The following is a 22,240-nucleotide window of genomic DNA, read 5'->3' as shown; positions in this document are numbered from 1 at the left end:
ACTTTGAAAACTGGGATCACACAAGTATTCAGACTGACCGCTTATCAAATTTCACCCTGGCACCCTATTAATTTTTGGTTTTCAGGGTCCATGGAAAAATATCCGATATAATATCATTGAGACCGCGGCACCGTCAAACATCCTCGCGAGGCAGTACTTCAGGATAGATGCGGTCTCAGGCCAGATATTCGTGCAGAGCCCCCTCTATCAAGACTCGGCCGACACAGATGTGTACCAGGTAAAATTTCTTTCGGTTCACAAATATCTTTCTCTCCACAAATATTTCCTCCAGTCCCTCCGTTCCCAGATTTTGTAGAGGACTATGCCCATTTCCCAAGTTTCGATTGACCTCATCTGTACGAAAGCCCAAAATGTTGGTCTTATGACATCATGATGACATGTGGGAAAATGTATGATGCAAATGAGGCTATGGGAAGCCATTTCAAACATAATAACGCTGTCCCATAGCAAAGTGGTTAATTCTTTTGAGCTGGATCATGGCATAAACTCATTACCAATACTTCAAAGTTCGAAGTAAAGGCTTTTTTGTGAAATAGAGAAATCGCGAACTCTACAGCGTTTTGGCCAAACAACTCTGTTTTGGAAAAAAAACCACATGTAAATCTGCTTGAGGCATTCCAATGTTGAATGCACATACAGTCCAAATCAAAATTGACATCTGTCCTGCTTCGCGTCAGTGACGTGAAATGTACATTCGAGTTGCGCGTCAAAGACGCACCAGTGACGCGCTTGTCTCTCTAGGTTTTCGCGAAAACTACGCACGGCCTACACGCTGGGTAGCGCGTCAATGACGCAAATTTAGGGATGACAATTGTGATTTGGACTGTACCACTTGAATCCCTATGTGCATGTTTCCGAAGTTATACACCATAACCTTATATCGTCCTTTACTAATTATAGTTATAATTATTAAATTTTCAGTTCGATGTTGACGCTAAGGACATGGGTACGCCACAACGAGTTGCCCCGAGAAAAGCCAAGGTGACCATAACCGTCATCAGGAACAAGGTTGGACCTGTCTTCACCAAAAATGTCTACACGACTACGATCGATTGGAACCACCAAACTTCACGGAGCGTGTTCAAGCTGACAGCAAATGATGCATCTCCAGTAAGCCGATATATCTGTATCAAATGTGGTGCAGTGGTTTTATACCATGGTATAATAAGGCCTGTTTAGCGGGATGCCCAAATTAAAAGATGCACAAATTATTAGGGGTCAAAAAAACATTCAACAAATGATTCTTTGAAGCACTTTCTAGGCATGAAGATGGTCAAATCACTCCTTATACCATTGAATGACATGACATTGACCGCATGATGCCAAAAAGATTTTGTCGTAAAGACCGATGTTTGACGCAAACACAATGTAATCATGGCAAAATAAGTGGAAATTTGGAAGTATTTGCAGTACATTCAGTTACATAAGACCATCCGATTATGATACAAACCTTATATACTTAAAGGGAGTCTATAGACGGCAGGCAGGTGGGCAAGATAAAGTTGCACAGAATCGCCATGAGGATTTTCTCCTATCTTGCAGTCATACTGAAACTGTTCTACCCTGCATCAGCAAGATCTTCAGTCCTAAATAAAAATCGACCCAATCCCCAACTGTGCATATGAGTCACATGAAGACACCCAGTTTGACCCCCAACTCCAGCCTATAGTCCCCTTTAATGAGTTGATCGTTAAAAAAATTTGTATTTCTTTTCAGGTACCGTTCAAGACCCTTGCATATGCCCAGACTGGCGTTGGAGATGGCAACATTTACTTCACTACCGACCCCACCACTGGACAAATCAACCTCCACCAACCCATACCTGACAATAATGTAATGAAGTATGTGGTAAGTGCTCGACAGGGTTTCTGGTTTCCTCCTACCAGTATATTTCATTGAAAAGGGTCGAATACTGTTAGAACTATCTGTCATTTTTTACTTTCAATCCTTGACACATAAGAACACCCCACATTTGAAACGACCCCAGGCGTATTTGAATTCTTGATTTGAAAAAGTGAAAAAATGTCTTCAAGGTTGATATTTTATGCACAATCGGCCAATAAGAACATATTTGTACAGTAGAACCTCTCTATAAGGAATAGACAGACAAGTGCTGTCCTTAATAAAGAGGTGTCCTGATTAGAGAGGTCGAAGTAAATGGAAGCGACCAATTTGGGATCAAAATTAGAGTCCTTGGTAGAGGGGTCCGCTAGGGGAGAAATCCCTTAGAAAATGTGAAATAAGGGAGTTTTTACGAGCTACCTCAACATGACCTCATGCTGGTTTGCCGACTGGTTTGACTGCTAGCTGCTGGTATCCTGTAAACCAGTGCCAGCTGGAGTCTGACCTCCTTTGCCCTAGTAGGCAACCAGTCTAGGAGAAGGAAAACTCTTATATAAAACCCTGACAGTAAATGCCTGTAAATGTTCACCAGAGTCGGCAGGGTCCTGCCCCCTTGTGGCGAGGCTAAAAATCATGACCCTACACATATACATGTACGACAACATGGTTTAAAAAAAATCTCTATTTTCAGGTAACCGTCCAAGCAAGTGATAACGGCACTCCACAACGTCATGCCAGTGCCCTAGTGAATATACTCATCAACCGTAATCTTAACACGCCAAGTTTTACAGGAAACTTGGTTTACACCAAGACCATATTTGAGAACCAAGCTGTTCTGGTACCATTCCTGACCCTGACTGCAAATGATCAGGATACCAGGGTGAGTGACGGTATAATTTCCAAAAATAAGGGGAAATAACAGCGCTGACTACTACTGTGACCGAACAACTGTCTGAAGAGATTACACTAAAGCTTATTCTGTAACTTTAAATCACCAAATTTTCATGCCCTTTTATATTTCCGATTCTCGAAAATATCAACAACAAAAAATACTTTGATTTTGATTTTGGTTTTTCAAATCAAAATATATTTTTCTCTCAATTTTTTTATTTTTCGAAATCTACTTGATACACAAACTTGACATTGAAAATGAGGGAATAACACTTCTAGTCATTCAACGAGATTGTTTTTTGAGAATTTTATCAGAAAAATAACAGCATTTGGGTTTTATGAGTTTTAAATGATGATATCGGACAACTTTGATATACACATGATTTGATAATCTTCAATCGTTCTGCAATGATGGTTGTCCTAAAAAAAGGTCACTCGGCAGAGAAAGGGTAAACTCCATCCTGGCATAACCAGTGGTTTTCAATATACACCGCCTGTCGATATTTCAAACCCATTATGAAATTCATACCCTTCTGATGGATTGCAGCATAGGAAAAAAAAGGCGCCAATTGGAGCGTACTTTGAAGTGGATTTTACTGCTTCTTCTCAGGGGTTTGTATATGATGAAGGAGTGAAAAAAGCCTGATCTCGGGATGCATTACAGTTCACTCTCACCAGTAAGAGTATCTTTTTAAACGAAGTTTTGCTCTTGTAGGCTCCGTTCAACACCAAGACTTTCACGATCCTGAACAGTCCTAGGGCGCTGGATTTCATCACAATTGATTCAGATGGACGAGTCTTTCTGAAGAAACCTGTCATTGGTATACCAGAGAAGAGCTTTCAGGTCAGTAGAATACTTGAGGATATAAGCATGCTTTAGCAAGTTTCCGACTCTGACTTCAACTTGAAGTGTGAGAGTTTTGCAGCTGGCCATGAACATCCTTGATATAAAACAATTTGATCAATGTTTTCAAAAATATAAAGCCACTTTTTTTGTGGAAAAAGAAATGGGGTCATTCATCGGAAGTAGAAATCCACATGTCAGGTGTGCACTCCAGTACTTAATCAAACTCTGAAATTGTAATTAGCTGCCAGATGTTACTTTCAGATATCAGATAACTTATTGCTTGTATATTTTTCCAGTTCGATGTACAAGTTAGCGACGGTGGTACTCCCCCCAAGGTCGGCACCACACAGGCAAAAGTGACCATCACAATCATCAAGAATGATGCTACGCCGGCGTTCGCAACGGTGCCGCCTTGCAATAGAGCTCTGCAGGAGAACCACCCAGTCCGTTCGTCGGTCTCAGCCGTAAGCGCGACCGACACAGACCCGGTACGCATTTAGGTCGCAGTTTCTTAGAATTTCTTTGATTTGGAACAATTTTACCACATTGTGTCGTGTCCTTGAAAGGATTGCGGGGGTTTTTTGGGTTTTTTTACCATTACAAAAAACAAATTTTTATGAATTGTTGTGATGTTTTTTGTGTTGCACTTTAGTGATTGGCCATAGAAGCCTCTGGAAGACTAGAGTTTGAAACACACATCTTGTCAATCGAAACCATCGTGATAAACTTTTTTCTTTATCATTGCACATTTTCTTTAAGGGTGACTTTGGTAAGGTCATTTACTTCATGATTGGCGATGGAAATGCCCCAACATTTTTCGAGGTGAATGTCAATTCAGGAGAGATCAGCTTGAAGGGTACTAGTCTTGCTACAGATCCAAGCTCCGTTTACACGGTGAGTAGTTTTGAAAAAAATAGCATAATTTTGTTAATATTTCCAGTGGTGTTATTAATAACGTGATGTAAGTTAGAATGGAGTAATTGTAGCCCCTGCCTATGATATTGATTGATATCCCCATCCATCAAACAATGCAGGGGCTACAAATAAACCAGGGCTACAATTACCCCATTCCACCTTATAGTTTGATAAATAAGTGACAAGTTTTTGTTGAAGAGGTATGGGATGGTGTACAAGGCTGAAACCCACATAATGAGGCAGTCCCTGGGGATTGTTAGGCATTTACTCCATTTAAAAAAAAACAACACTGCATGCAAAAAGCCTCAATATATCGCTTCAAATAGTTTGTGCTTTCTTTTTATTCTTTGTTTACTTCTGGCAAAGTAGGTATTTCTAGGTGCCTTGGACTTTGATGTTTCAGGTGATATAATGACATTTGGTTCAAATGTAGCATTTTCTGTGTGAAATAACCAAAAATTAGAGTGCCATTTTCTCGTGAAATAGCTTATTTCTTTTGTGGCTGATTTCAATTTCAGACCAAATCCTCCCAAGCGGAGTAAACAAACATGATATCAAAGGCTGCTCACCAAATATTATCAAAGTTGTGAGATGATAAACAGATACATGATATCAAAGGCTGCTCACCAAATATTATCAAAGTTGTGAGATGATAAACAGATAATTAATGTTGAATAGCCTAATGATCAAATATTCATCTGCAGGTTCGCATACAAGCCCAAGATGGCGGCAGCCCAAGCAAGTTTGCCACAACAACTTGTCAGTTTACAGTGAACCGTAACAACAATCCACCCGTCTTCACAACTCAGAGTCTTTCACTCCCGATTATTGAGATCCCGGAGACGGAGAATTTGGGAATAAAACTAGCAACTTTGTCAGCCACCGATAGTGACAAGCAGGTAAGAATTGCACTAGCGACATGGCATGAACTGGAAAAGTTGAACCAGGGATATAATAGCAAAAGTGAAACAAGGCATCGACTAGCAAAGGTTGAACCAGGCATGTAATAGCAAAAGTTGAACCAGGCATGTTCTAGCAAAGGTGTAACCAGGGCTGTACTAGCAAAAGTTTGACCAGGCTTGTACCAGCAAAAGTTGAACCAGGCATATAATAGCAAAAATGAAACCAGGCATGTACTAGCAAAAGTGTAACCAGGTATGTACTGGCAAAAGTTGAACCAGACATGTACTGGCAAAAGTTGAACCAGACATGTACTGGCAAATGTTGAACCAGACATGTACTGGCAAAAGTTGAACCAGACATGTACTGGCAAAAGTTGAACCAGGCATGTTCTAGCAAAGGTTGAACCAGGCATGTTCTAGCAAAGGTGTAACCAGGCATGTACTAGCAAAAGTGGAAGCAGGGATGTACTAGCATAAGTGGAACCAGGGATGTAATGGCAAAAATGAAACCAGGCATGTACTAGCAAATGTGAAACCAGGTATGTACTGGCAAAAGTTGAACCAGACATGTACTGGCAAATGTTGAACCAGACATGTACTGGCAAAAGTTGAACCAGACATGTACTGGCAAATGTTGAACCAGACATGTACTGGCAAAAGTTGAACCAGACATGTACTGGCAAATGTTGAACCAGACATGTACTGGCAAAAGTTGAACCAGACATGTACTGGCAAAAGTTGAACCAGACATGTACTGGCAAATGTTGAACCAGACATGTACTGGCAAAAGTTGAACCAGACATGTACTGGCAAATGTTGAACCAGACATGTACTGGCAAAAGTTGAACCAGGCATGTTCTAGCAAAAGTTGAACCAGGCATGTTCTAGCAAAGGTGTAACCAGGCATGTATTAGTAAAAGTGGAAAAAGGCATGTACTAGTAAAAGTAGAACTAGGCATGTGTTTAAGGTGGAAGCTGAAGTGAGCAAATAATGGTAATTTATTTCCCTGCCAAAGTAAGCTGTCAACAATTTAACTTTCTTATGCCAAATACGTGTAATATTTTCATGCAGTGTAATAAAACTGAGTGTATCTGCCATGTGGCGAGTATATGTAACTTTGTATTGTCTTCCGTTTTCATTGCAAATGCCTTTGATTGTCTGCAAGTACTTTTTTATTAAGTGGTTAACTAAGTACCGTATTCATTGCCATTTCAGCCCCCAAATGATGTAGTCCGTTACTACCTTAACACTGGGACCGGCTCGGAATGCTTCCAGATAGATGCAGTATCGGGCATCATATCTTTGAAGCGGACACTACAGCTTGCGCCCTGCCTGGCCAAGACGTACAACATCGTAGCATACGCGGTCGACCTCGGCAAGCCCTCTGAGACAACCCGCCAGAACGCTACCGTCAGGTTGTCTGTCACAAGGAATACATTTCCGCCGGTGTTTCAGAATATGCCGTACAGATTCACTATAAGTGAAGCTACTAAAACGAATGATGTAGTCTACCAGGCCGTGACAGCTACTGATCAAGATAGTGTTGTAAGTTGTTCGTTTTTTGTTGTTTGCCCTACCCAGGCCGCTTGGATTCTCAGTGACTGAGATAGCGATTGATGCAGTTTTTCACCAACCTGACAGTTCACTTCAACTGGTCTGATTTCAGGAGCTGGTCACCTCCAATTTCTATCACTAGCTTGATTAAATTCTTTGTCTTTTTCACATTCCTGGCTATGCTGTTGCACAGCCAAGCTTTCTGAGATCACATTATACAATGTTATAAACATTTGAAGTGCAACAGGTTTCAGTCTTACCTCAATAACTCAAATGAGCAAGGCAAATGCCAAACCAAGTCGTCTGTATAGTAATGTTCGCAATGTTGAGACATTTTCCCTTTCACTTTCATTTCTAAAATTAGAATTTCATGATATCAACGCTAAATAATCTTGACCTCCTGCGTGTAGATATGTCCATTCAAAACACTCAATCCGACCAACTTCACTGCAAAAAATGCTCTGGCATGTGTTCCCATGCCAAATCTAAAAGTAAACTAAAGTCTGTTTATTATAGTGTCACCCCTAATGAAAGGGCCAGCCAACTTTTGGCTCATGAGACACTTTTTACTTCCAAACTCCTATCTCTAATGCCAGGTGCCTGGTGAGAAGGCAGCTTGTACCCTATATTTAACTAGCCGGCGGCTAACCAACTGGCCGCATTGGAAAGAGGTTACCAGCGGGCCTCGAACCTTCGACCTTCTGGTCACGAGGCGGATGCCTTAGCCACTAGGCCATCGAGATCGGTATTGCCAGAAATGTACACAACAGACTCCTTGTTCTCAGTGCGATGTCTGTCATGATTGATGTCATTTGCTTTTTTCGAGTTGTCGTAATGATGAAGAGACCATTTACTCAAGTCATGAAGATAACCCTGATATCTTCTAGAGATAGACATGTACAAATGCCAATGTTATTGTCACAACCTCCTTTTAATACAGTCACCATACAACCTAGTCAAGTATCAGCTCATTGGCGATGATGCTGGGACAACTAAGTTCAAGATTGATTCAATATCTGGCAACGTCTCTCTGATGAATACAGTCTTGCCTGGAACTATCGAAAAGTACACGGTAAGTCAAATGTCTACCAATCTTGTTCAAGTGTTAGTTGTGCTGCCTAAGTCTTTAGATGTCCAGGTGCCAGTGATGCACAACTTGGTGAACAGCTTGGTGCACAGCTTGGTGCACAACTTGGTGCACAACTTGGTGCACAACTTGGTGTACAACTTGGTGCACAACTTGGTGCACAGCTTGGTGCGCAGCTAACTCGGTGCACAACTTGGTGCACAACTTGGTCCACAGCTTGATGCACAGCTTGGTGCACAACTCGGTGAACAGCTTGATGCACAGCTTGGTGCACAACTTGGTCCACAGCTTGATGCACAACTTGGTGCACAACTTGGTCCACAGCTTGATGCACAGCTTGGTGCACAACTTGGTGCACAACTTGCGCATAACTGACACAAAGCAGAAGGGATGTCAATTGCGACTTGGACTGTAAGCATCCCAAATACAACTGCAATTCAAACACGTGTTATATCTGTTTCTCTTTCAGCTGCGTGTTCGAGCTTACGATGGTGGCAATCCGTCACTCTGGACGACGGCGCTGGTTCAGGTCACAATCAACCGTAATTTCTTCACTCCAACATGGACGAAAGTCAACTATGAGACGACTATTCCGGATACACAGCAAGTCGATTTATCTTTCTTGCAGTTAACTGCCTCAGATCAGGACTCAAAGGTACATGCTAGTTAGTTTTGGAGTTCAAGATATGATGAATTGGGTAAAGTTTGCAAAGCCGAAATTTGGCAAATCGGCCAAACTAAATTTTGCTAAATTCTGCATATGCTGCCAAGATTTTTTGGCTGTTGTTTAGATTGAAAATTGAAATTGGTTGACTTTGTATATGTCTCCCAAATTGCAAACATTTATACCTTGTCTACAGTATATATCCCCTATAACCGAAATCTTGAAAATAAGAAACGTTACTGCCAAAGTTTGGCTATATTTACACTATTATACAAAGGACTGATTGCGGCTGCAGCTGTCATTTGACTACTGCGGCTGCAGCACGCCGTTTATTATCGTTATTATCATACTATTTGGGGAGCCTCATAGCCTAGTGGCTACCACACAAGAGGGCCCGGGTTCAATCCCGGGATAAACCCAGGATTGTATTTCAGGATGAACCCGTGTGGCTTTCAAAGAAATAAAATTCCTGGCTTTTCACAACACGTACAACGTATGAAATACTCGCGCGTCGGTCAGATGAGACTAAAAGCTGTGTTCCCTTGTACCTGAGTGTCTATGCCAGGGCAAGTAAAATATCCCACAGAGGTTGACAGTGGTCTTTCGTGGACTCCATAATCCAATAGGGTTATGATATTATGATGATGATGTGCTTTGCTTTGATTTCAGGACCCATACAAACTGTTGAGATTCGAGATGGTTAGCACGACTGAAGCCATTAAATACTTTGAAGTGAACCTGACATTTGGGTCTATATCAGTCAGGCAGCCTCTTCGAAAAGACAGAGACCGATATATTGTAAGTCAGAATTCGCTCCAGGGCAAATGGGTTTCAGTGTAGTATTCTTTCTCTCCAGGGCAAGTGATTTTCAGTTTAGTATTCTTTATTCAGTCAAACAAAAATAAACATACATGTCAGGTAGAATGGGGTAATTGTAGCCCTTGTTTATTTGTAGCCCCTGCATTGTTTGATGCATGGGGATATCAATCAATAGCATAGGCAGGGGCTACAATTACCCCATTCTACCTTACATGTACAGAGAAAAATTGCCAGCGCATTGGCCCGGAAGCATTAGTAGCCCTGGTTACAAAACAAAAATAGTCCAAAAGTATTCAATAATGGTACACTTTAAAAAGAATGCAAGTATTTTTAAAGACAAAAGAACAGAAATTGAAATAACCTGCAGCTCAAAGAATGATAAGGGACCCCACACTCTTTCAATTAATTCCAAAATGGTAAATACAGTAGAACCTCTCTATTATGGACACAATTGGGACAGACAAATGCTGTCCCTAATAGAGAGGTGTCCTGGTTAAAGAGGTTGATTTGAATAGAAACACCCAATTGGGGACCAAAACTAGTGTCCTTAATAGAGAGATGTCCGTAATAGAGAGATGTCCGTAATAGAGAGATGTCCGTAATAGAGAGGTGTCCGCTTAGAGAGGTTCTACTGTAATTTGACCGGGCGAGGTATTAATGCTCAATTTAATTGCGATTTATGGGATCATCTGCAAATTATTGACCATAGACGAAAATTGTTGGCTTGAAAAAGCAGCAAAATGACTTTTCATTGCTATTCGCTTAGCGAATATTAGCGTATAATTTGGATATGATCCCTTATCCTTTAAGTCTGGCGTTGGTCTGCAGCATAACTTGGCTTATGTGAAATTCAAGTGCCGCAGCAGGACTCGCCAATCATAACTTTCCGCAACTTATAAAGAGCTCGTTTTTAGGCCACCATCAAATTGACCGATCGCGCCCCGACACCACGCACAGCCACTGTGTCAGCGACAGTGACCATCAATGTCTACCATAACAAGAACTGCCCGACATTTACTCCAAGGGTACAATATAAGCAACTCAATGACACGTACCAAGGGAGCATCGGTGTTTACAATGCAACAGATAACGACCAGGTGAGTCAGAAGAAATCAACACCTGTGCTAAGGCCACACTTTTTTAATAAGTTGGATTACAAAACTTCAGATCCAAAACCTATTTGGGTGGGGCAGAATTTTTTTTAAATGTATTTTATCTTCAATCTCCAACCTATGTGGGGCGGGAATAAAAAAAATTCCATCAGACTCAAAATCTATGTGGGGCTAAAATTACTGGGGTTTTTTTTACATTCGTATATTATTACGTGCTACATACACAAAGTTGGTCAATCTAGATTATATGACATAATCTTGGGTAGGACCATTTATACAGCTCAGTGAAAGCAATGACTATGTTGTAATCACGTCAGTTAATAGGTTATTTGTAATCGGGTGTACTCTACAAACATTTTTTTCACAGAATTTGGGTCAAATATGAGCCCTCTTTGATCTCACGATTCACAAATGGGTATACGCCTAATGCGAGAAAATTCTCAAGTTGTAGCTCATGAAACAGGTGTACCACTGGGTAGAAATGCACGTCAAAGCACTGCGGATGACATCAAGTCACCCATGAGGCAATTTTAGTAAACTTTTTTCGACAATTTCGATTTTCGATGGTGATTTTCTTCGCTGTTTACTGCCCTTATGTTCACAAGTGAAGAACTACTGCAAACATTAGGCACTGGCAATTCCATTGATATGCGGTTTTTGTGTGAAATATGGAAATGAAATTGCGGTGAATGATTTTTAAGAAGTGAGCCTCGACGAAATTTGGTAAACAATATCTAGATGAGATAACCTGACGGGTTACGCAGGTTACACGGGTCATTTGTGTAACATGGCGCTCGGTAGTGCATGGGTTGTGTAACTTATGCGTAACATGCGTGCATTAAGGGATATCAGTTGTGAGCGGGACTGTAAATATCCTCTATATATTTCAGGCATCATTTAATGCCATTCAATACACCATGCTTGGACTTGATAAAGCTGCGCAGCTGTTTTCAGTGAACAGCAACACTGGCGAGATTAGTACGAGGACGTCTATTGCTGGTCAGTCGGACCTCGCCTATACTGTGAGTACTTCTTATTATAATATAACTTGGTCTAGTGGCGAAGGTCTCCGCCTGATGGTCAGAGGGTTGTGTGTTCAATATCTGGCTGTGCCATTGCCCATTTGCAACCCTGAGTCCCATGCTTTACTTTAATTGCCTTATCCTTTGAATGCCACTAAACACCGCGTTACCTAGGTGACAGAAAAGCAAAAGACCTCATCCAGGTGGACAACGGCCTTCACTCAAGAGGATGGGAACGAGGTAATATTACACAGTCGATCTCAGAAGTCGCTTCGCACATTCTCAGAAGTGAAGATATTTTCGGAAAGCACTTACGACTTGGAGACCCGCAAGTTGTTTTCCTGTCTGTCTTGATGCCTTGGAATGGAAAAACCCCACGAAACTGATGGCGTCAAGCACAAGGAGAATATCTTGTTCTCGTTGTTGGAGCCTATTTTTACCTCCCTAGCTGCTAGCGATTGTCTCTTCCCCTCGCCCGGGAAGAGTCACGAGGCCAATAACTCCAATCGGCACCCAACCGTACTTGCAACACAAAAATGATCACTCCGCCCTCTCGTAGGACAAACACACCCTTGAGAATGCCTCCTCCATTTGCTCAGCAAACACCTTAGATGAAGAAGACAGATGTGTTTACAAGGAGCCTCATAGCCTAGTGGTTAACACTGCAGGCTACCACGCAATGGAGCCCGGGTTCGATCAAGGGGAAAAGCCAGGATTGTATTTCTGGATGAACAGGCGTGGCTTTCAAGGAACTAAAATTCCTGGCTCTTCCCAGTCCTTCTAATGCGACGTGACACCAAGGTTCCTTGTATCTGGTGTCTATGCCAGGGCAGGCAAGAGACCCCACCAAGTGAGAAACATGAGCAGCTCACGTGGACTCAACCTTTGGCCAAAGTCGGAGTCACTAGACCAATAAACCCAATTGGTGCCTAACCATAGTGGCATGCTGAAACGCTCATCCTGTAGAAATCCAAATCCAGAGCGAACGCTGAAGAAGAAGAGGAACTGATATGCTTAGAATTTGTCTTTCAGATTTTGGTCCAGGCGAAAAACACCGCGAGTAATTGTCCAAATCCTGGCAGAAATTCCGAGCTGACTCTCCACGTGACGGTCGACCGGAACCACCTGAGACCATACTGGTTGCAAGGCCAAGCGGAAGGATGGAGGAGAGGCATCGAGACCACAGAACTCTCAACTGACTTAATCTATAACACCAAAGGAGCTATGGATGACGACAAGCATGTATGTATTCACTTTATGTATCTGACAACTTGCATGTGTAGGGCTACCATTCATTTTGCTTATTTTGGATCAACATCATATTTGATGGCTTCTACATGTATGTCTTCTATACATTCTTGTGTAATAGTACATGTATATTACACTACCTATTGTGCCTTTTTCTCTGTTGTAAGCTTTCCTCTAGATCAACCCATGGATGATCTCCCGGTTAAAATTACAATCCCCGATCGCAAATCACGTAGTTTGATTGCATTCGACGATAAATCCATTGAACAATCGCTCCAATTTTGTCATTTGATGCTCTTTTTTGGGTGGTGATTGGGGATTGTAAACTCATTCTGATCTTCCCATTCTGGTGCTCCCTCTAGCAGCAGTGTTCACGTTCTGGTTTTCTTGGGAAATGGTGCTATTTCAGAAGCAAAACTCTAGTGTAGAGCCAATCAGATTGTTGGAAAAAATGACCAGGTTTTCAAAATCAGTCGTTATATCTTACTGAAAAAATGAATGCCTTTAATTCTGATCTCAGTGTATGATGTCTTTTCGAACTACATACATGATTTCTCTTTTTTTCAGAATCCAAGTAATGTAATTCGATACAGAATAGCTTTTGACTCTCTAAATAAAGACCTCATCACTGTCGACCCCGTGGGAGTCATTCTAAACGGTGTACCAAACTTCAGGTTCAGGACCACCCTGTTTCCATACGCCATTACTAAAAATCAAATTCCGGTGAGTCTCTTATCTGGTTTTTTGTATCTTAAACATACAGTCCAAATCACAATTCTCATCCCTAAATTCGCGTCATTGACGCACTACCCAGCGCATAGGTCATTCGTAGGTCGCGCATATGTTGTGTGTATGTCACGCGTAATTTATGCGAAACATAGAGAGATAAGTGCATCACTCGTGCATTGCACATCACTGACGCGAAGCTGGACGGATGTCAATTGTGATTAGGACTGTAGATAGGATTCTTTTTGTCAACTCCAAAGCCACAACAAATTTGGGGCAATTTCAGAAAATAAAATGAGTAAACTTGACAAGTTTTGATTTTTTCTCAGAACCAGACGACCACAAGTGTATAGTCTTTTCACATTTAAAAACATGTTGTTCATTGTTTATCACATAGTGTTAGTAACGAGTATTGTAAGAAAAACTCTGGGCCTTGACGTCGATCCTGCCCGTCAAAGCATGACCATGACATCAGTGAGCGGTCTTACGTCACAGAATGCATGCGCGAACATCTGTGTGATACAAACATGCGATATGGAAAAATACTGTGTCAACGCTACAAAGCTGGTTGAGAGGGCCCTGTACAAAAGGCCAATCTTATGTGTAATAGGCCTGTGTGAAGCGGACCCCCAAACCTGCTTAATAGCATTTACACAGTACCTCATGACTAGATTGGCATACTTGCAACACAAAACATCCAATTTTCTCGCGTGTAGCTTTGAGACAGGTTTTTTCAAAAACTCGATGAAGTCTTTGCATGCGATAAAAAGGAGCGCTGGATTCCACCTTGCGTGTTGAAGTAGAAGTGATAAAGGCCTGGAGGGCGGTCATAAATTGAATAACGATGATGATGAAGATGACCAGAAAAATTACTGTCAGCATTTAGGATCCACTCTTTTTAGTCGGGGCAATTGGTGAATTTCGTTGGGTTTCGGTTGAAATTGCTTAATGGGAATCGAGATGGCACCAACTTTCCACCCCTCGAATAAAATACAAATTTCGCCTGTACTAATATCAATTGTTGATATTTCAGTTTAAAGTGAATGCCTACGATCTTGGCACGCCCAGTTTACAGACAGTCCAAAACCTGACCATGACGTTGATCATCTTCCGAAACACATTGCCCACTTGCAACACCACCAATCCTATTGTGGATGTGCCAGTCAACGCCCAAAAGGATGCTTTAGTTACCAAGCTAGACTTCTTCGACCCAGATCGGAGGGTGAGTAGCAGCCATTTTGGAGTGCAATGACCTCGTTCTAAATTAAGATTAAAGGTTAACTGCTAGTGCAGTAGAATCTCTCCATCATGAACACCCTTTGGACTGACAAGTTCTGACCTATAATGAAGAGCTGTCCTGATTAAAGAGGTCAAATTGAATGTAGCAGCTTTTTTGGAGTGCAATGGCTTTGTTCTAAATTAAGATTAAAGGTTAACTGCTAGTGCAGTAGAACCTCTCCATCATGGACACCCTTTGGACTGACAAGTTCTGACCTATAATGAAGAGCTGTCCTGATTAAAGACGTCAAATTGTATCGAAACAACCAATTTGGGACCACAAGTTGTGTCTTTAACAGGGAGGGTGTCCTTAATAGAGAAGTGTCCACTAAAGGGAGGTTCCGCTGTATTAAGGAGAGGAAGCCAGAGCACACCAGCTTTGCGAATAAATATGATCCACGAAAAAAACATCACAAAAATTGATTTTTTATTTGGAAAACGAAAGGGTATTTCATTATCCTCAAAACAATAAAACATGAATTTTATAAAGATTTGGAAAATTTAACAATTGACAAGGGGTAGGCTTAAAATGAGCTCCCCGTCATCGGTTTTTGTAACACTTTTTATCGTGATGTCTTTCCAGTCTCCATTTGACCCATCCACAGTCCAGTTTCGAGTCATTGGCATCGAAGGTGCAGCAAACTACTTCAGGGCCGAGAAATCTGGTGAAATCAAGCTGGTTCAGGCCATAGCATCAAGTAAAGTTACTGAATACAAGGTAAAGTATCAATGACGGACAAGTCAATTGGTGTGAGCCACTGGCTACCGGTCTAGTTCCCTCCGGGTTCCCGCATCGTTCCCATACTGGTTTTTTATTTCAAGATAAGTTGTTATTCCTGACCTGTTCGGTGGATCTCCCCCATTAAATTTGTCAGGTTTAAGCCATCGAGGCCAATAAATGGGAAAATATTGGTACCGGTACTGTACAGCGTAAAGCTGGGATGAAACTGGCCAGAGTGGGGGAGAGTGAAATTGCCCCAACTCTCTGAATTTTATGTGGACTAAAGTACAGTCCAAATCTTAATTGACATCCCTAAATTTGCATCATTAGTGCAACAGTGAAGCTCCACTGACGCGCTGCCTAGCCCGTAAGTCGCGTGTAGGTTGTGCGTAATACATGTACAAACAAAACAGAGAGATAATCGCGTCACTGGTGCGTCATTGACACTCACCTCGAGCGTACGTTGCGTGTAACTGACGCAAAGCAGGAAGGATGTCAGTTGTGATGTGGACTGTATGATGAGAGTAGCCGGTTGCGTTATTTTTTAGTATCTTTTTGAAGAGATATTCAGTTGAAATCAAAATTGTGTTTTACAGGTCCAAGTTCAAGTTTCTGATGGAGGTGGTGGAACCTGGACCAAGTGGAATAGTTGTTACGTGACAGTGAGAGTATCCCTGAATCTGCAAGCTCCCCAATTTCTGAACCCAATCTACATGAAGGATGTGCTTGAGATACAAACTCTTGGCCAGCAAATTATAAAAGTTTCAGCAGATGATGCTGATGCTTCGGTGAGTAATGATATTCAGTAACAATTTCAGAAAATGTGTTGTATACATGAGTTTCACGATGCAATCTCTAGGAACATTGTCTAGCTACTCTGGCCCTGCACACCGGCTGGTTGGAAGAATGTGTTTTTTAAACTTGCATATAATATTTACCCTGGATTGTCCAGACTTCACTTGATCTTGCGCAATGATAGAGCTGCCCTAATTCTTTACTCCATGAAATTGTCAGAAAGTTCCATCAAGCCGATCTTGTTGAATTTTGATCCCAATGTTTAATACTGTACTGGTATTTAAACGGCTTGCAAAAAGATGTTTTTCCAACCAGGAGGACGGCGCATGCTTGACGTTTTGACATCATAATGCGTAGCGCTGTGTTGATATCTAATGTTGTACATGACGTCACGTTGTCAAGGTCATGTATATGAGGAAAGTGAAATCATTGTAATAGCATTCCGCGAAGATGACGTCACTGCAGCTGCTGCCCTCTATTTCCCCATCGCTGAATTACTTCGCTGAAGAAATTTTTTTATTTCTGCCTTGAGATTGCTGAACACCTAAATAATTTTTAGTTTTGAGGCAAGGATCAATAAAAACCAATTTTCGACCAGTAGTTTGCCCTCCAGAGCCCCAAACATTTATGAAGGGACCATAGATGTTTTGTCTCAACCACTAAAATGGCCCGGAAACAAGTGATTTTTATTGCTGCGGCAATAATCGCTGCAATGTAAAGAAAGATGTCTCATTGCAAAAATACAAGAGGGGCGAAAATATTTGCCCATTATCGGTGTAGCCAGTGATCAGCTGTTCATAAGAATCAATGTAAACAACATGTGTGTTTAATATATCTTTTTTCCTTTTGTAGCCACCGTTCAACACTGTCTTCTACCGCCTGTTGAATACAAGTGCAAATACAGCAAAATTCCTCCAAATCAGTGCAACAACCGGAGAAATTTCCTTAAAATCCCCACTAAATGTCCCCGGAACTCCAAATCGCCTCGATGTGAGTGTTTAGCAAACGTTATGAATGTCATCATCAATGACCTCATCATTATCCCCATCATCAATGTCATCTGCATCATTGCCACCGACATACTGTAGACACCAATACTCTAGACTCACAGATCTAAGACCGGTTCATTACGTGTAACTCGAATACTTTAGACTCACAGATCTAAGACCGGTTCATTACATGTAACTCGAATACCCCAGACTCACAGATCTTAGACCGGTTCATTACGTGTAACTCGAATACCCTAGACTCAGATCTAAGACCGGTTCATTACGTGTAACTCGAATACTCAAGACTCATAGAAATATCAACGTCTGTCCAATTTGTCGATTATCAAAAAATTCCCGTGGTCAACTACCAGTTTACTTTTCATTAGCCAAAACAAATGATTCCGATTTGGGTGAGCATCATTTGGCGCTGACGTTAGTCCACAAAAATATCAAGATCACTCAGCAGTTTGAGGGTCAAACATTTTACTGTGGACCATGGACCATGGTAGACGCTCCTTGAATGCAAAGATGTGACCCGTTCCAGCAAAACCAGTCGCATGTCGCTCTGAGCTTGGCAGGTTGAGACGGACTGTTTGTTCATTTCACTATTGTCTGCCTTTTGTGAAATTTGATGACATCAATTTCTTCTGTATATCCTGGTGTCATCTAGGCTCATCTTATGTGCGACATGCGACTGGTTTTACAAGAACCGGTCACAGATGTCACACAATGCATTGCGGTATGCACATCAGGACTTCACTTAAAATGCAAATTGGTGTACACATTTCTTTTACTAATGTTAACATTTCTCCAGGCCACGGTGCAAGCTTACGATGGTGGAAACCCCTCAAGGAATGGTAGCAATGTTGCCAACGTGATCATCACAGTGAAACGAAATGACCACGCCCCGACCATGAATTTGCCACAAACAATCACGGTCAACAAGAATTCACCAGCGGGGACTGTGTTTACTGTCATTGGAGACGACAAAGACACGGTGGTATGTACATCCAGTCACAATTTTGTCACGAATCCAAGAATAGCATACCGCGATGAGGAGGTCACTGCAGCTGCTGCCCTCTATTTCCCCATCGCTGAATTACAGGCAATGTTGGACAAACATGCGGTTTCGTAATGGATTCAGGCTTTCTAACTAAGGCAGTTAGATTCAATCTGGCACATGTCCGAGTGTTGGAAATACTACATAATTGTTCTGAATATTTCTCTCTCTGACTCTATGGTATCATTCATGCTAAAAACAATGCAGGGTCAAAGATAATTGACTTTGAAATAAGCTCAAATGCGTAGAAATAAGTGTCGATGTCCGACTGTCACGTGACAAAAACGTCATCTATATCTTATTCAAATGACCTTGTGAGCTATAAATAGTAACGTCGCGGAATGCTATTGAATATTAGTGCAAATCAGGCATTGATGACATCATTGGCACCAAAACTAACCTCTGTTGACCTCGATTCTAAAAACCTTTTTCAAAAGCGCCATTCAAACATTAAGATCAGCTACAAACATTCTGTATCAAGTCACTAACCAACATCAATATGATATGGGAATGATGGACGCAAATATTGGAAATGTTGAAAATATTGGACCTATTTTCGAATGTTGGACAAATAATGGCATTAGAGGGTCTCTCACAGAATCTCGTTCCCAGGTAGACCTTTACTAAAAGTTAGATTGACATTTCAAGTTCTTTTTTTTAATGCTACTATCAATGCGTTTCTTGTACACCCCCTCCTAATGATGCACTTGTACACCTCATCCAATCACAACCGACAGAAACAGGATTGACGAGAAATCGATTCCTAAGACTTTGTCGTCTTCTTACCGTCTGTATTGCTCAAACAGGACTTGACCACTAGTGAGGCAAATTGGTATTCAAGTGACACGAACGGCATGGGCCAAATCAACAGGGACTAGAAAGTGAAGGTAGTGGCCCAAAGCGGTAATGGCATGAAATGACCAGGTATCCGTCATCATTCATCGTAGACCGTACTGATGCGTCAATTCGCATTTATTTTCAGGATCCATTCAATAAGTTCTCCTTTGAATTGCTCGGTGACGCCAAAGGCAAAGCATTGTTCAGTCTCACTCCACCAGGAATCAGTAAAAATGCCCAAATTTCACTGAAAACAAGCAACAGTCTGGTGGCCGATCCAGATAATAAATATGAGGTAAGTTCTCCATCTCATGTAACCTACAGTCTTTTTCATAAGTAAAAGTCACTGTCCTTTTGGGCTGCTGTGCGAATACTGCTGGACCGATTTTGTTTTTCTCAAATCTAATCTTTTTGCCAAAGAGGTTTTCCACATTTCAGTACCACTGAGTATAAAACAAATGATTACGTTGTGTACATTGACGTAGTGCATTGCTTTTGACATTTTCGCCTCTGTACTGCTTATTTCTGATTCATCACATTTGAATCAAGCGAACGTAAGACTCTTGTAAATCTAAAAAGTCTGACAAAAACTGTCTCAACTGGCACTATCGCCCAAAAGTGAAAATTAAAAATGAACAATATTTGAACACCATCCTTTGTCTGTTACAGCTTACCATTCTGGTCAAAGATCGAGGTATTCCAGCCAAGTCAGCGACCGGAACCCTTACCATGAAGGTTGAACGTAATCAGGCAGCGCCTACCTTCAATGCCGTCGCCCTAGTCCTCCTCAACGAGACTGAACCACGAGGTCACTTGGTTTATACCGTAACAGCCACGGATGCAGACATCGTAAGTAGTTTGGAATTTTCTGATATGATTATTTAACACCTTCATATTTACGTGACCACAATCTCCCCCCCCCCCCCAATTTGAGCTTGTTATTGGAGTCTTGTGGACTTACCGAAGGAACTACGCCACACCATCTTCAGGGCAAGGCAGGAACTGAAAAGACAAAACCGTTTGACATCATGTTCAGGCTATTCTGACGAGGGTTTCTTTTCTGCAAGTTGCAAGTTGCAAGTTAAAAATGCAAGTTGCAAGTTAAAAATGCAAGTTGCAAGTTGAAAATGCAAGTTGCAAGTTGAAAATGCAAGTTGCAAGTTGAAAATGCAAGTTGCAAGTTGAAAATGCAAGTTGCAAGTTTCAATCAATCAAATTGAAAATCTTATGCAATGTAGATATGCATCATATGCCAATCTTGTTGATAATATGGTGTACATACTATACGATAGATTGATTTGACCAAGCCTGCTAGACCTTTTTAAACACGAGAGCACAGTATCAACCCCCTATCAAGTTGACACGTTGGGAAAGTTTCATGAGCACAGGTCCATTGGTATTTCCGCAAAGTCCCGTAGTCTATTCTTTTAATAGTCTGACTTCACAAATTTATTAATGGGGGTCAGGTGTTGGGAAGGGGGGTAATTTTGGTAATGTTATTTTTCGACCATGCATGAGACTGTCTCTGTACATATTGCACCTAAGGGCATTTAAGAGACTAGTCTCTTTACGTGTATCTAGGGGCATTCTAGATGTCTTTGTTCAAATGTCTGGGGGCATTCAAGAGACTGTCTATGTACATGTGTCTAGGGGAGACCATTTCCGCTTATGGATCAATTAGGTGATGCCAAGTAACACATGGTGGTCAGGTGAGAGATTAAATGGACTACTGATAAGCATATTTTTCTCTGCATTTCAGCCCAAGCAGAATATTACATACCGTCTGATTGGTGATGGAACTGCCGTTAGCCAATTCATGGCAGACCCTAACACTGGACAGATATTTGTAAGGAATTCACCCAAAGACACAGGAATCGATTTATATAAGGTCAGTGAATAAATTGAATAATACTTTCCCTAAACCCCTAGAACCCAAGAGGCTGGTTTTTTGTGCGGCTGACAAGAGGCACATATACCTGAGCGGCCGGTTTTGGTACCGAACGGTTAGGCCCATTGCTATCAGCTACTGAACGAGTATTAGTTCAGCCACCTACCAGGGGATGTCTCTCCCATCGCTCAGCATGTTGCTGACGCCAGTCAAGAGGACAATCTTTTCATTCGGCCGCCCAGCAGGGTGCCTAGGGCTGGGAAAGAGCCGATTTCGGTAAAAACGTCAAAAAAGTGGCCACTACTCGCATTTTCGCTTCCGTTTAAAGAAATGGGGGCGTCTTCTTTCGTTCAGGACTCTTTTTTAATAGATAGAGGAAAGCTAGAGGAACATCACAAACTTTACTTGGAAGGTTTTTCTCTTATAGTTTTTATTCTAGATTCTTTTCAAATACCCTCTCAATACCCCAGGAACCCAGGGTACGGAGGTGGGTACCTCTGGGGAACCCAGGCTTGTAAGGGTTAACTCTTTTGCTACCGCAAGGTGTCGGCAGTGTATAGTACTCCTGGCCCGCAGCCAGTATAGACAGGGCGGCCTGGATCCCACCTTGGCTTAGGAAAAGTTTCGAGGTTTTCGTTGAATTGAGTGCAGTGCAGTGCTGCAATCTTGTTTTCTATTGGTGTAAACAACTCAAAACTTATAGTCTCTGGTGGACGGTCTTGGGGATTTAGCGGTACGGATTACTGCAGGTCAATAGTACGCGGTGTACAGGCCCGGTAAATACCGGGTGCAGTAGCAAAGAGTTTCAAAAAGTGTTTGTTGCGTATGGAGAAAAGAAAGAAATACAAGAAAAGTTGAGAATTTTTATCCTGGAAAATGATCGTTTTTATTTGTTTAAAAACAAATAGAGCCAACCCCTTACAATCAATTAAAAAAACAGCAAACAAACATGGTTCATGCACCTGCACCTCTGCACATGCACCAATAGTGCACTTTTATGTTTCAAAACTTTCCCTATGTA

General features: G+C 41.6%; 1 protein-coding gene across 2 annotated transcripts in view; it reads left to right on the top strand.

Annotated features, from left to right (window-relative positions):
- The window catches only part of LOC135487912 (uncharacterized), a 144,356-nt gene that overhangs the window by 62,442 nt on the left and 59,674 nt on the right, over window positions 1-22,240 (top strand). For both annotated transcript variants that reach the window (XM_064772156.1, XM_064772167.1), the window contains exons 70-93: window positions 86-238; window positions 943-1,131; window positions 1,738-1,869; window positions 2,555-2,743; window positions 3,470-3,598; window positions 3,898-4,089; window positions 4,361-4,495; window positions 5,221-5,415; window positions 6,635-6,964; window positions 7,914-8,045; window positions 8,530-8,715; window positions 9,394-9,522; window positions 10,458-10,640; window positions 11,546-11,677; window positions 12,710-12,919; window positions 13,493-13,648; window positions 14,685-14,873; window positions 15,513-15,647; window positions 16,247-16,438; window positions 17,298-17,435; window positions 18,249-18,434; window positions 19,477-19,626; window positions 20,001-20,180; window positions 21,091-21,219. In XM_064772156.1, coding sequence (XP_064628226.1) covers window positions 86-238; window positions 943-1,131; window positions 1,738-1,869; window positions 2,555-2,743; window positions 3,470-3,598; window positions 3,898-4,089; window positions 4,361-4,495; window positions 5,221-5,415; window positions 6,635-6,964; window positions 7,914-8,045; window positions 8,530-8,715; window positions 9,394-9,522; window positions 10,458-10,640; window positions 11,546-11,677; window positions 12,710-12,919; window positions 13,493-13,648; window positions 14,685-14,873; window positions 15,513-15,647; window positions 16,247-16,438; window positions 17,298-17,435; window positions 18,249-18,434; window positions 19,477-19,626; window positions 20,001-20,180; window positions 21,091-21,219 — 4,071 coding nt within the window. The remainder of the gene's footprint in view (window positions 1-85; window positions 239-942; window positions 1,132-1,737; window positions 1,870-2,554; window positions 2,744-3,469; window positions 3,599-3,897; window positions 4,090-4,360; window positions 4,496-5,220; window positions 5,416-6,634; window positions 6,965-7,913; window positions 8,046-8,529; window positions 8,716-9,393; window positions 9,523-10,457; window positions 10,641-11,545; window positions 11,678-12,709; window positions 12,920-13,492; window positions 13,649-14,684; window positions 14,874-15,512; window positions 15,648-16,246; window positions 16,439-17,297; window positions 17,436-18,248; window positions 18,435-19,476; window positions 19,627-20,000; window positions 20,181-21,090; window positions 21,220-22,240) is intronic.

The sequence above is a fragment of the Lineus longissimus genome, chromosome 1 (genome assembly GCF_910592395.1).
Source record: "Lineus longissimus chromosome 1, tnLinLong1.2, whole genome shotgun sequence".
Lineage (NCBI taxonomy): Eukaryota > Metazoa > Nemertea > Pilidiophora > Heteronemertea > Lineidae > Lineus > Lineus longissimus.
This window is presented reverse-complemented; position numbering and strand designations above follow the sequence as displayed.